At 40.5% G+C, this 15,144-nt stretch overlaps 1 protein-coding gene across 1 annotated transcript in view; it reads left to right on the forward strand.

The window, feature by feature from the left end:
- Cpa6 (carboxypeptidase A6) overlaps nt 1-15,144 on the forward strand; it is a 285,009-nt gene that overhangs the window by 192,854 nt on the left and 77,011 nt on the right. Inside the window, exons 5-6 of the mRNA XM_055603520.1 lie at nt 1,864-1,965; nt 4,058-4,162. Coding sequence (XP_055459495.1) covers nt 1,864-1,965; nt 4,058-4,162 — 207 coding nt within the window. The remainder of the gene's footprint in view (nt 1-1,863; nt 1,966-4,057; nt 4,163-15,144) is intronic.

Here is a 15,144-nt window from a genome sequence, read left to right on the forward strand (position 1 = left end):
AGGAGTCTGATGCCCTCTCCTGGCCACCCCAAAAAAGTGGGGAATAAGGATGGTTTCCAGCACGGAGTGTACAGATACACCTGCAGGCAAAGCACATGTGCACATAAAATAAAAATAAACAATCTCATGAAAAGAGGTAGCAAAGTTACTTGACTCTTACGTACTCTACCCAAATTAACCCCACCAAAGACGTGGGAAATAGATGAACAATGAGGTAATTGGTGTTAAATTCAAGGCTATAAAGACCTTAACTAAAAAGCCATGGAAAGAACAAAACTAGCCAAAGTTTGAAGGCAGTGCTTTGGCTGAGGGGTCCAGGAGACTGTCATACCAGTCTTACACCCTTGCCAAGTTCAGACCCTCCCCCCACCCCGCCCCAACAGCCAGCCTGCATCAGAGGCACCGCTGGACCCTGCACTACCACCTCATTCAGTGTATCCCAGCGACCCCCGGCACACAGATGTGACCCTGTTCACAGGTCACAGTGGAACTGTGGTTGGCTGATAATTCCGGTACTAAAAAGCTGCACGTTCCACGAGGGCCAAGTATCTACTGTGTTCACTGCCATCTCCCCAGTGCAGGCAAGGGAAGTCCTCCAAGCAGACAAGCTGTTGGCAGAATATATAAATTCATATGTATTTTGTCCATGTTTTCTCTAAACTGAACAAAGGAATTCCAGACACAAAATTTAGGAGGTTCTACTATATTATTAAGAGTATGTTTTTGTTCGGTTGGGGATAAATCTCCTTTCAAAATTCATTTTGCATATTTCCATGTCTCAGCATACTTTTTTTAAGAAGCTTGGAATTAAAAGCAAAAAAAAAAAAAAAAAAAAAGAAGAAAAATGTTTCAGAAAAACTGGCACATGAAAGCATATTAACACTCCCTAGAAAAAGGTCAAATTCCAAAATTAGATGCAGCTAGAAATACACATATGTATGTACACACACAATAGTTCCTGCTTGTTAGCTTATATACAGATAAAAGAAAATGTGAGTGCTTTCTAAGATGTCTCCACACCTTCCTTCAGCACATACCTCCTCACGCCGTGGAACAGTGGAACACTTCCACATGGCTGACTTCTTTATTGCTGGCAGGGCTTTTAAGTCAGAAATGTTGCCTATCTTTCTCAGCACGTTATTTATCCATCTCAAACATGCCTTCTCCCAATGGTAGACAAGCGTGTGTAAACGGATTGATGCAATTGTACCCTCCTCTAGAGGAATTACAAAGAATGTGCCTTCCAGTGGCTCAACAGGAAAAAAAACAAAACAAAACAAAAAAAACAAAAACAGAAACAAAAAACTAAAATTTGGACGATAATGCCTTTTCTCCGGTAGCTTTTGCTCAGTTCCAAATTACAACATATTTTTAAAAAAAAGATTTCAGTGGCTCTGAAGTTATTTGGAGCATCAGAAGCTGTCATGTGTTTTGTTATTGTCATTATTGGGTTTTGTTTTGTTTTTTTTTGTGTGTGTGTGTGTGTGCTGTTTTGTTTTCCTCTTTAATACCTGTGGGGAAATAGAAATAAATTCAGGTTTTTCAAAAAAGAAGCCAGAGCACATTAGTCAGTTTTCTGACACCCCCACAACGATGATCCCAGTGATATGATAGGGAAAGGCAGCTTCTAAAGAGTTAACAACAAAAATCCCTAGACTACTGGTTACCAGTAGAGACAAAATGTCATTTTAAGTATCCTAAAGAGAAGTAAAAGTGGATGGCTTGTGGGGTTTTCCTTCCTGTTTTTATTCCCTGTGTGTTCTTTGAATTCCGGGAGCCAAAGTTGTCTTTTGTCATCTTGTGCACTCAAAGAGTTCTTGTATCCTGCAGGACTCTGACATAAGTCTTACTTGTCTGCCTCAGATTCAAAGTTGGATGCGCCATCTGAACCAAACTCAGCCAGGCCTTGTCCGGGTATTCTCTATTGGAAGATCGTACGAAAAAAGACCTCTCCTTATCTTACAGGTGAAAAGAATAGAAATGTTAACACAAAATGTGTATCTCCTTCCCTCTGACTTGTGGGAGGAAATGAAATTATCTTTCACAGAGTCTCGTATTTATCATCATCTTGCTAACTTGAGAAATTGCCTTGGGTTTTTTGAGCCGTGTTTAATTGCGGCCTTGGAATATTCCAGAAGACTCTTGGTTCCTGATGAACCAATCGAGACCTGATGAATGTGAAGAAGCTGGTCTTTGCTTCCCTCCCTTAGTCACACATTCTGATCCTCCAGTTCTCCACGTGTCAGCTAAGCTTCTAAAAGCGGTTGCCGGGTTCGCTGTCACCCTCCTCGCCTCCCACTCAGACTTGGCTGATGTTTTCCCCGGGTCTCCTTTAAAAGCGCTGCTCAGGGTTAGTGCGGACCCCTAGGTTATTACCCTCTCCACTGCCTGGCATTCCTTCAGGTCAGTCACCGGCTTCTCTCATCATGTCCCCTCCGGAGCTTCCAGCCATCCTCACTCTACTCTCAGCTCTGCTTTCACTCTACAAGCTCCAACCACATGGTCACACATATGCCCCATATTAAAACCATCCCAGATCTTTCTATCTGGCGTGTGGAGCTTGAAATTCATGCAGAACACACTTACCTCGCGACAGCTCCTGAGACTTGTCATGGCTATGCTCCCACCTTGGAAAAGTGTCTCCCTAAATTTCACCTCTGTGTTCCAATTCCTCACTTTCAGTTCACCACCAAATATTGACAGTTCCTTGAGAGCTCTGTCACCCTCTTCACTGTCTTCACTGCTGCTGCCTGAATCTGCCTTGGAATCTGGTCAGCCTGGGCTATGTCAGTAATGACATCAATGCTGAACCTCTGCTTCTGTCCCCATCCTAGCCACACTCACCCTCTAGCCTATCCCCCACACCGCTGTCAGTGTGAACTCATCTTCTAGCCCATCCTCCACACTGCTGTCAGTGTGAACTCATCTGTATCCCATCCTCCACACTGCTGTCAGTGTGAACTCATCTTCTAGCCCATCCTCCACACTGCTATCAGTGTGAAGTTTCTAAAACAACCACATATATCTGGGGGGAGGGGGAAGGGATGGAGGAAGAGGAAAGAAGGGGAGAGAGGGGAGGGAGATCATAGAATAGGAGGTGCAGCTTTCTCCCTTCTACACAGTACCTGGGGACGCCATTACTTCCCTGCCTCTATTCTGCTTCATCTGCTGTTCCTTCCTTAGATACAGTTTCCTCAGATTCTTACAGCTCTACCCATCTTCATGTAACCTGTTTTTCAGGCACTTCCAGTCTTGGTTAAATATTTAAGCATCCTTTTATTCCCCAAGAGAACTGGAGAAAACATACCATGTCCCCACAGTAGCTTCTGTGTATTCAAGTCATGAAGCTGGATTGATTGTTCTCACAGCTGCCCTTCTCACCAGCACGGACATCTCTTGTCTGTTCATCTCTGAATATCCAGAGCTGAGCCCGATGTTTGACCCTGAGAGGCGCTTCCTGACACTTTAGTCAAGTGAATTAATGAGTGAATGGAAGCGAGATCCCTTACAAATATACTGCCAAGTGCTGCCTACTAATGCCTGGGTTGGAAATCAGGTTTAAAGTAATATTGACGTAGTCAGGGGTGTTTGCAATTGGCCCCTTGATTTCACAGATAATGTTTTATGTTTCTGTTTTGTGATGTTTGACTGTAATTTGCCTATGAAGTATAACACTCTAAGAAATACCTTTTAGAACATTCTACTTCCTAGGGGTAGGCAAGTAGAGAGGAAAGGAGAAGAAAAGTGGGGGGAGGAAAATTAGACTTTTACTTAACAGTCATTGTGATATTAAAACAGAACAACTGTATCACTTGAGGATGGCCCTTTTCTTTGTGTGTTTTCTAGGTCTTCGATTGTGCTGAGCAGTAAATTTATTGTTTCTGCATAAGCAAGTCTAGGCTTCCAAAGAAGATAGGAAATCTCTTTATCCTTTTAATGTGTTACCTAATAAACAAAACCATAGTGACAAGTTATGCCAAATCCTTATTAAATTTTGCTGGTCAGAGATCTAAAAATAAAAGCCTGGGTTGGTAACTGTGAATACTCTTGTTTTCAGCTGGGCAGAAAATCACAAGCCTACAAAAAGGCAGTCTGGATAGACTGTGGCATTCACGCGAGAGAATGGATCGGCCCTGCCTTTTGTCAGTGGTTTGTTAGAGAGGTAAGTTAAACCCTTTCCAGAATGTCGGCTCCAGCCGGTCAGGAGTTCCCTGTGTTTTTAATTCTGTTCAAGGAACAAAGTGGGAATGTGAAAACAGCAGTACCCGATCGAAGGATGATAATGCCTTGATTCCCCGGGCTACTTTCATATTTATGAAGCCCTCCATGGCCTCTGACCTCCAAAGGTAGAATCGCCTGTCCCAGTTAAAATGAAGCTGGGGTGGGAAGGCGCTGCGGTGTGATTCAGTTGATAAGTGCTTGCACCTTGCAGGAATCAGACTCTGCTTCGGGCCCCCAAAGCTACACAACATAAGCATGGTGCTGCATATCTATAATCCCAGCACTTGGGAGACTGAAGCAGGAGGATCAAAAGTACAAGGTCAACCTCACCTGTGTAGAGTGTTCAAGGCCAGTTGGTGTCACCTGATACTATAGCTCAAAGAGCACAGACAAAAACAGCTCGGTTCAGAGCTTTTATAACTTTGAGGCAAAATTTTTGCCACAGCAGCAAATGAATAGTAAAAGTCCAAAAATGTAATTGGTGGTAGTCTAGAGCAACTTTCCTATTACATTAACCTCAGAAAGTTCTCAATCACTCCACTTTTATTTCAAAATGAGCTCATCTATACTATAACAGCAAACAGGTGAGCAAATGGCCGATCGCTCCCTCCTGCTGTAAACCTGTAGTTTGGGGCCAAGAGATCTCCAACATCTGTGACTGAATGTGCTCCATATCCATTTCCTTCTTAAGGTGACTCTGAGAGCTGCTGAGTCATAAGGATTTCTCATAGCCAAAGGCTTTATTTTGAATCCTGATCCCACTAAGCTCCCTTACTGAAAGAACCAGCATTTCAAGAATGTAGTGACTTTCATTGTGTGGGGCTTTCTTAAATCTTGATTTATATTGATTTATAGAGGTTTTTATTTTTGTGGGAGAATCTTAGGAGAAAGCCAATCACTAATGGTAACAAAAGTGAAGGAGCCTAAAGAAATGACTGTTTGCTAGTCCTGTACTTAGAGGAAGCCATTAAGGATGCAAAGGCTACTCAAATATACTTCAGTCATATTTCACTGTTTTATGTGGAAATTATGTGACTTTGCAAGCTCTCATAGGCATTAAAGAATATATTTCCTATTTCACAAGTGTCAAAATGCACTAAATTTGCAACATATTTCTACCATAACCAAACTTGCAAAAGTGTCCTTAATTTTATAACTATCACAAAACAAGTAGTGCTAACTTTTTCTCTTCAAATTATCAAACAATCTACATCCCTTTAAATGCCATTCGACCTTACTGAAAACCAATGCAAACATGAATAAGAAATTGTTAGCTGTATTAATATGTAAAATACTTGGTGTTTACTTTAGCAATAGACTATTTGATGTTTCACATTTGGGAAAAGGAAGGGAAAAGAAAAGATGGTTAAGTATGGAATATTTATTGTTTATAGAATATGGGCCAGCGTATTATGTGAGGAACTTTAAAAAATAATATATCTCCCAAATGTCCAAACTACGGTTGCGTCTCAATCCTAAAACTGAACCCCCTCTCAGGAACACCTTCTTCCCTCCCTCTGTGGCTACCATCAACAGTCATTCTGCACTAGCTCCTAGGGTAGAGACTCTGTCCTGTCTCCTCCCTCATGCTCAACACGCCAAATAGCCCATAGTACTTAAAAGGTAAATAGTTATTAATGAATGGGAAGGGTAAGAAGCCAGTGGCAATGATGTGGAAAGGTTTGGGCAGTGGTTTATCCAACACCTCAGAGGAGAAGAAAGATACCATGTAGATTTCATGCAGAACAAACCTGTATAAGCCTGTATGCCCTGTAACCTGGGTTTAGCCTCCACAGAAAAAGACAGTGTGGCCATTGTCACCTGAGGTTAGTTGATTTTGGAGCAAATTACTTATGTGTGTGTGTGTGTGTGTATGTGTGTGTAATTATGTGTGTAATATATATGTAAATATATGTAATATATATGTTATATAAATATCACTCAGCTGTTAGAGATCAGTAGACGCGCTTGCCTGACATGTATATATGGTCCTGGGTTCAATCCGTAGCACTGTAAAGCCAAATAAGAAATTCAAAAAAGGAACAATAAGTATCAGTGGCGATCAGGATCCATCTACGCAAAGATAAGTAGGAAAACGCTTCTCCCTCCTTCCTCCTGCGCAAGGCTAACCTCACTGAAGCCATTGCTGTGTCTCCGCAACCCTCTCCTCTCTTTCACTGTCTCTGCTTACTGCTTCCATCTGCTCCCCCACCCCCACCCCAGTCATCACTTAACATCTCTTCATTTGACAGAAGCAGAAGCAGAAGCAGACAGGAGGAGTGCTGGAAGTCACCCACCCAGGGTCTTTGCAGGAGAAATGGATCCACAAAGGCTTGACAGCCATAGGGTAGAAATGACTGCAGCAAGCCGATGTTCACATGACATGCTCACTTAAAGCAAAATATTTCTGGCTGCTTTTTAATCTCCCATTCCCAACGATACTTGGGGGCAGGAGATATAGAGCTGTCAAAGATTTAAATAGGTGAAAGCTACCTAGTATTACTACATCATCTCTTTTGCATTAATCCTGTCCTTTGGTAATCCTTAGTGACAGGCAAGGCAATGAATGCCTGTAATCCCAGCACTCAGGATGCAGACATAGGTGAGTTGAGAGAGTTCAAGGCCAGACTCTGCTACAGGAGACCCTGCTTAAAAAAAAAAAAAAATAGTGAGTCATCTGACTCTAAGCAATGGCTCTCCATAGATCTACTTTTGCCCAATCACAGGACTGGTTCTCAAGCTCTCTATTTTCCTAATTTCTGTGTCCCTTCCAGAGACATCTAGAAGCCGCTGCCCACCAGGAGCCCAGGAGACTCTAGTCTATATATCTAGCCCTCTCTGTGCTTACACATGTATAATCCCTGCTGCATTTGTCTTGCTGGCTTGGGAGAAAAATGAAAGTGATATCGTCTCAGAAAGACATTCAGGATACTAATAAGTCCCCTCTTCTTATCTTTTACCCGAATCTGTCAGTAATTCCAAAAGTCTTGATCATAAAATAATGTAAAGGTTATTTTTTTCTATTACCCATTCTAGCTCCCAAATAATTGACACAGAGACCTATTACATTTATTAATAAGTTTTAAAGCACTGAGCTGGGCAGATAGTCATCTATTCTAACCCATCTATGCTGGACTGGCTACCTTCCAGCCATTTAACCTGTCAATATAGTCTCGCCCTGGCTGCGCCTATCCCGTGTTTGTCCTCTTGTGACCTCCTCCTCTCTATGCCTTCTCCTCCTCCTCCTCTTCCTCCTCCTTCTCATCCTTCTACTCTTCCTCTTCTTCTCTGACTTTGGTCCCTACACAAGACCCCCCCGATTGGGAATGAAAGTTGTACCTTCTGTCCTCTCTCACCCAACTATAGGCTGATCGGCTTCTTTATTACCCAATCAGAGACGATGGAGAACAATTTTTACACAACATTAATACAGGTGATTCTTCACAGAAAATGACAATGCCCACGTGGGGACTACAACCAGCTCTTGGGGCACAGAAATCAGCATCTGAATACGCAGTGCACCAGACCATCCTCCAGCACTTGCTTCTTGCTATTGCTGTCTCCCTTTCTTGGATGCATTTTCCTGAAAATCAGCAGCTTAAAACAATAGTCATTGATTTCTCAGTTGCTGTGGGTCAGCAATCTAGGTGAGCTAAGCTGGCTGCCTCTGGCTTAGGAACACCACCACAGAGCTGCGGTCACGAGTTCACGTGGGGATACAGCCATGAAGGTATGTGCGTTAAGAGAGAGTATGCGCTTCTGAATTCATTCATAGCTATTGAGGGAGGCCCATAGATTCCTCATTGGCTGTCAACTCCAAGTATCTGTTCCTTGCCACCTGAGTCTCCATATTAAGGTAGCTTGGAACATAGACCTGGCTTCTCTCTGAGCAAATGAGGGAGAAGGGGAGGAAAAGAAGGCCCAAAATAGAGATGAGTCACTTTGAAATCAAATCTCAAAAGTGACGTCCCATCACCTTGCCAAAATCTGTCAAGTACAAGGGGAAAACACAAGGTCAAAGCCATGCCCAAGAGAAAGAGGTTACACACAAGGTCTGAATCCCAAGAGAGAGGCATCACCAAGGCTCACGGTTGAGACTGCCCCCCACGCCTTAGCGGGATCACTGCAGCAGCCACCCCTGCCTTGTCTGCATCCTTACTCAATTGTGAACTGCAAGAAAAGTGAAATCAACCCTCTCCTCTGATACAGCAGAAGATTATAAGGCATTTTAGGTGGACATGAGTTACACAACCCTGGTAGTAAGTCATTTACCGTCTCTGAAGCTTACTAATATGTGGATGATAATGCTATGTAACAAACAGGGCTGCTAGGAGGGTTGAATAATGTAATGCAAACCAACAACAACAAAAAAAAAACCTAGAATGTTAGAGAACTAAAAAGCATTTTGTGAAGTCAACTCACTGTGACCATTAATATCGACAATTTAGTATTTTAAATAACCCAAAATAACATAGAACAATTAAAAAGCAAGAATGTAAAGGAGCTCAGTGCTATAAACAAAATGCTATAAGATCACCCAACAGCAGTAGAACACACATGCTTTCCAAATGCCCGTGGACTATGTACTAAGAAATATCTAAGTCAAAAAAAAAAATCTACTGTGACAAGTGGAAAGTGATTAATCTCATCAGAGTGTCTCATCTAACCATAGTGAAACCAGTCTAGAAGCTGATCATAGACAACAGGAAGATTTCTAAAAATTGAAAAATTAAGTACAGTTCTAAGTAATCCATGGATTAGAGAATAAATTTCAAGAGAAAACTTTAAAGAATACATTGGACAGGGTGCAAATGAAAATAGAACATCTCAAAATGTGTGGAGTACGGCTAAATCAATACTAAAAGGAAAACATAAAGTACTGAATTCACACATATTAAAGAAGAAGAAAAGCCTCTAAAAACAGGCTATTCCTGCAAAGACCTACATACAGTGAGAAAAATGGGGATAATAAATAAACATCAAAGCAAGCAGCAGAAAGGTAGTAAAAATCACAGTGTAACTGAACACAAAATTATTAGAAAAAAATCAATAAAACAAGGAAAAATGACAAGAATCTTAATGTGACAGTTAATCACATTGACGAAATCTAGAATCACCTGGGAGATGGGCATCTGGGCATTTTCCATTACGGGAAGGAGCATCTTGATTAGATTGCTTGAGGATGGCACCCTTCCTGAGGCTGGAATCTCAGACTACAGCTAAGGAGAAAGTGACCTGAGGACCAACATTCATCTCCCTCTGCTTCCTGACCATGGATGCTCTGTGACCAGCTGCCTTAAGCTCCTAATGCCATGCCTTCTTCCACCATTGTTCCCTGGAACTGTGACACCCCCCCATGAATTCTTTATTCTTTAAGTTGCTTTTGTTAGAGTATTTAATCAGAGCAACAAAGACGTAACTAAGATATCTAGCAAGACGGAGAAAGAGATCAAGACAAATTACAATTAAGAATGAAATGGGCCATCCAATAGACACACAGATATCAAAAGGATAATGAAAAACTATAATGTCATACACATAAACTTGATGATGTAGAGAAATGGACAAATTAATTCTAGAACACAAACTGCCACAACACACCTGTTATAAATTGGGTGATTTTGACTGTAGTTGTCTCTTAGTTTACCTCAGGACTGCAGCTCAGATTTCAGTGGTCCTGGGAGTTAGTGTAGGACCAGGGTTCTGACTCCAGCAGTCTGAGTCCACTGTGGGATGTGGACTCAGGGTTCTGACTCCAGTGGCCTCCCAAGTCCACTGAAGGACTAGGATTTTCACTCCATCTGCTTGCCCCGGTGATCACTGTGTGAGTGACCTGCCCATGACCTGCTGCTACCTAGCCAAGAGCAGAACACCTTTGCAAACTCACCCAGGAATCAAAAACGAGCTTCTCCCATCTCCTCCGCTAAACTTCATGGAGACAGCCCTCGAAGCAGACACAGAAAAATGAAACAACCCAATAGAGTTGGAAGAAGGTGAAGCTAAAACTGGATGAGAGGTTTATTCCAACAAGTATGTAAAACATGGCAAAGAAACACAAAGCATACAACACGGTAACCCATTCTCATAATCTCTAAAATGAAATACAAAACCACAGAGATTGCTGAAATGTATAATAAATCAGAATCATACTTTTTAAAAGAATTAATGGTCATGTAAATGATTCAAAAAGATGCAAGAACTAAGGAAATCCGTCCAGGTCTCAACATGATAGTCTCCAACTGAATAAAACAATTAGTAAGTTTGAGGAAAAAAGTTCAAAATTGGAAGAAAATGAAATTGTAACATCAAAGATAGAATCAGGTGGAAATAATGGCAATAAAAAAATGGTCAACCAAATCATATCAGAAACCATCAACAATAGACAAAAGGATAAATGTCATGGGTAAAGGACAAATTAGAGACATTAACATACATAGACATATAATGGGGGAAAGTTAATAAACATAAGCAATATTTCCAAAAAGTTTAGGATATGTTAAAGAGGTCAGACTTGATCCATGGTATAGAGGAAGGAGCTGTGGTAAAGTCAAGAGGAATTCACAAGCTATTCAGTGAAATCAGATCAAACATTTCCAAACCTGGAGACAGAAGTAGGCATCTAGACATAAGAAGCACTGAAACTTCAGATAGACTTTACTAGAGAACTTTTCTATGACATATAATAGTCAAGATGTCAAGGACACAATACTGAAAGTGATATGGAAAAAAGCTAACTCACATACAAAGGCATATGTGTCAGAATTACCTCAAGCCATTCATAGGAATTCTAGATGACAGAAAAGCATGGAGCAATATATTTTGGGCTCTGACAACTGTGAGCCAGCAGAGTAGACTTTCAAACTGACTAAAAGATACATTTCAAAACAAATACAAATTAAGAAAACATGCAACAACCAAGCAACACTGCAGAAAATTCATTTAGGAATATTATACAAGAAGAAAGTTTCTTCTACAAGAACACATGACAGCATATGCTCCATGAAAAGAACAGATGAAAAAAAAAATGCCAATAATTCAGCAAGTCAGAACATCACTTCACAAATCCTTAGGAAATAGAAAACCTCTTTCAAATGTAAATGTAAACCATCAAATGTAAACCTCTATTAAATGTAAATGACCTCAACTCACTGCTTAAAAAAAAAAGTCACTCAAACTAGCCAACTGGATTAAAAAATAAGAACCAACTATCTGCTGTCTCCAAGAAACACATTTAGCTAACAAAGACACACAGAGCCTTACCATCAAAAGGTACAGATCAAACTACCAACCAAACAGAAGCTGTAAACAAGCAGGCATGGTTATTCTTATCCCTGATAAAGTCAAAATAAACCTAGTCAAAGGAGATAAAGCCACTATGTATTAATAAAAGGAACAATCCATCCAAAATAAATAACAATTGTAAACATTTATACACCAAATTTCGAAATCCCATTTTCATGAAACAAACACTAAGAGGCAAAAAAGCCACAGAGGTCCTAGCACAATAAAAGGAGTTCGCTACTCCACTCTCATATTTAGACAGCTCTTCCAAAGTAAAGCCAGGACGTTTCCAAGATAAATTATACCATAGATCAATTGGACTTTTCCTATATATATGTGTGTGTGTATATATATATATACATACACTTGTGTGGATGTGCATGTGTGTGTGTAAGTCTCATCCAGCAGAGAGAATGCATATCCTTCACAGTGGCTCAAGAAACCTTCTCCAAAATTGATGGCACCAATCTTTAACAAAAACAAAAAATATATAAAATCGCTTGTATCCTATTAACTCACATCAGAATAAAAGTCAATAGCAAGAGAACTTACAGAAGCTACTTGGAAACTAAACAATAGTTTTGAATGAATAGTGGGTCACTGAAAAAATCAGAGAGGAAATTTAAATTTTCTAGAATCAGACTGAAGAAATAGCTCAGTGGTTAAGAGCTCCTCTTGTTCTAGCAGAGGACCTGGGTTCAATTCACAGCACCCACATGGTGGCTCACAACTGCTCCAGTTCCGAGAGATCCAATGCCCTCTCCTGACTTCTGTGGACACCAGACACACATATAGTACACAGACATATATGTAGGTAAAACACTCATCTACATTAAATTAAAGAAATAAACACTCAAAAATAAGAATGTGCAAAAGCTGTTTTTTTTTAATCCTAGAATCAAATGAAAATAAGAATGCAACCTACCAAAACCTTTTAAACAGCCAAGACAGCACCAAAAGGAAAATGTATAGCTGGGAGCACTCATTAAGGGGGAAAAAAGCTAGAGAGGATTCTGGTGACACTGGCCTGCGTCATTCCCAAACTCCAGGTTTGTCCATGGGCACACATCCAGTGCCAGCCTTATCTGATAGGTCTGCCAGACCCTAGCCTGCCTGTGCCCTCTCCATTCCCCAGACTATTTGCAGATCCAGTCCATAGATCCAGTCGGATGAGTCCAGCCTGCAATGTCTCCAAACTTCAAGCTTGCTCCTGGACACACACACTCTCTGTGCCAGTCAGCCTGCCACGTCTACCCAGCCTTACCCCACCAGGGCCATGCCCAACACTTGCAGATTTAGCCATAAGTGGCACAAAAAATAGTCTACAGATAAAGTACAAGTCCAATGTCTTCTGCGCAGAACTAGGAAAAAAAATCAAGAATTCATATGGATCCATGAAAAGCCAAACCAATCCCAAAGAGAAAGAATATAGCTGGAGGTATCACAATAACTGACCTTAAACTATACTGCAGAGCAATAGTGACAAAGATGTCTAGGTACTGACATAAAAACAAATAGATAGACCAATGAAACAGAACAAAGTATCTGTAAATATTCTGGCCAAGGTGTGGTCATATAACTTTTGAAAAGGTATCTAAAACATGCAGTAGTGTTTAAAAAATTTTTTTTCAACAAATGGTGCTAGCAAGACCTGATATTCACCTACAAAAGACTGAAAATGGATCCCTATTTTTCTCCTATACAAAAATAAACTCAAAGTGGATCAGTGCCTTGATTTAAAACCTGAAATGGTGAAACTGCTAGAAGGAACATCAGGAATGAACTTCAAGATATAGATTTAGGTAGATTTAGGCAAGAACTTTATGAACAGAACTCTAACCACACAGGAATTAGCCCCAAGTATAAACAGATGGGATAGCGTGCAATCAAAAAGCTTTTGCACAGCAGAAGAGACTATGATCAGAGCAGACACACAGTCCACAGAGCAACAGAATGTCCTCAGCAGCTATACTTCAGGCAGGGGACTAATGTCCAGAATTTAGAATGAACTGCAACAATTAAAAATCAAAACGCCCAGTCAACAAGTGAGCTACTGAAATGAACAAATAGTTGGGGGAATATTTCTGAAAGCACCGTACACCCCTAGTTATCAGGGAAATTCAAATTACTTTACGATATCACCTCTTCCCTTTCAAAACGGCCATCATCAAGAAGTCCAACAACAAATGCCAGTAAGGACGCGGGGAAAGGGGAGTTCGTATTCCCTGTTGGTAGGAGTGCTGGTTCAGACGTTACTGAAATCAGGGTGGAGGTTCATCAGTTAAAATAGAACCGCCATATGGCCCAGCTGTATTTACCCAAAGGACTTCATATCCTATCACAGAGATACTTTCATATCTGTGTTCATTGCTACTTAATTCACAACAGCTAAGAAATGGAACCAACTTATGTGCCCATCAACACATGAATGGATAAGAAAATATGGTGATATATACAATGAAATTTTATTCAGCTATGAAGAAAAATTTGATTTGCAGGAAAATACATGGATCTGGAAAGGAAGGTATATTAAAGAGGGTGATTTAACTCACAAGACAAAAACCACATGTTCTCTCTTATATGTGAATTCTAGCTTAGAGGGAGAGACAGAGAGGTAGAGACAAAGAATAAATGTAGTTAAAACCCAAAAGATTAGACAGACCAAGATAGTGTAAAAATAAGTAAATGAGTAAGGGCAGGAGTAGGCAAACTAGCACATGGGACATGAAAGAAGAGAAAAGACTAGAGTGGGATTACACAGGGAGACTGAGGGACGGAGAGTAGCAGGGAGTAAAGGGGATGAGGGTGGAGAAGAATCTACTAAAACACATTTTGTTCAAAACTGCCATAATATCTGATACTTTATGAGCTAATATAATTTCTTTAATTTATAAATTAACATACAGAGGAGCTAGAGAAATAGATCAGTACTTAAGAGCACTGGCTGCTCTTCCAGAGGACCTGGGCTAAATTCCCAGAATCCACATGGTAGCTCACAGTGATCTGTGGCTCTGTGGGCACAGTGTACCCACAGAAATCAGGAATATGTACTCCTGACTTTTCAATTCACTATAATAAGCAATGTTTGGAGAGTTCTACCAAATGCTTAAAGAGAGATTAACTGCAGCTCAGTACCTTCCCCTTCATAAAATGGAAAAAAGGAAATACTTCCAATTCACCTTATGAAGTCTGTCACCAAAACCAGATAAAGATAATACAATAAGAAAGCCACAGTGTCTTTCATCTTCCAGGAATCTGAGAAATAACAAACACAAAAGGAGAGAGGCGAGGCGCCCACTGTATGTTCTTTGGAAACATGAAAATACTGTTCTAGTCACATGCTTGCAAATCTACATGAAGAGTGATGTTGTTACTAGCAAGGGCATAGGTACTGTTCCAAAAGGAATGTCCTATAAAGGTTATACCATGGAAGAAACCTAAACTGTCACTCAGCATCCTGCTGGCATCGTAAACAAGCAAGTTAAAGGCAAGATTCTTACCAAGAGAATTAATGTGTGTATTGAGCATGTTAAGCTCATAATAGCAGAGATGGCTTTCTGAAATGGCTGAAAGAAAACTATCACATAAATAGATGATAGATAGATAGATAGATAGATAGATAGATAGATAGATAGATAGATA

Source organism: Psammomys obesus, unplaced genomic scaffold (assembly GCF_907164565.1).
Source record: "Psammomys obesus unplaced genomic scaffold, mPsaObe1.curated_primary_1811, whole genome shotgun sequence".
Classification (NCBI taxonomy): domain Eukaryota; kingdom Metazoa; phylum Chordata; class Mammalia; order Rodentia; family Muridae; genus Psammomys; species Psammomys obesus.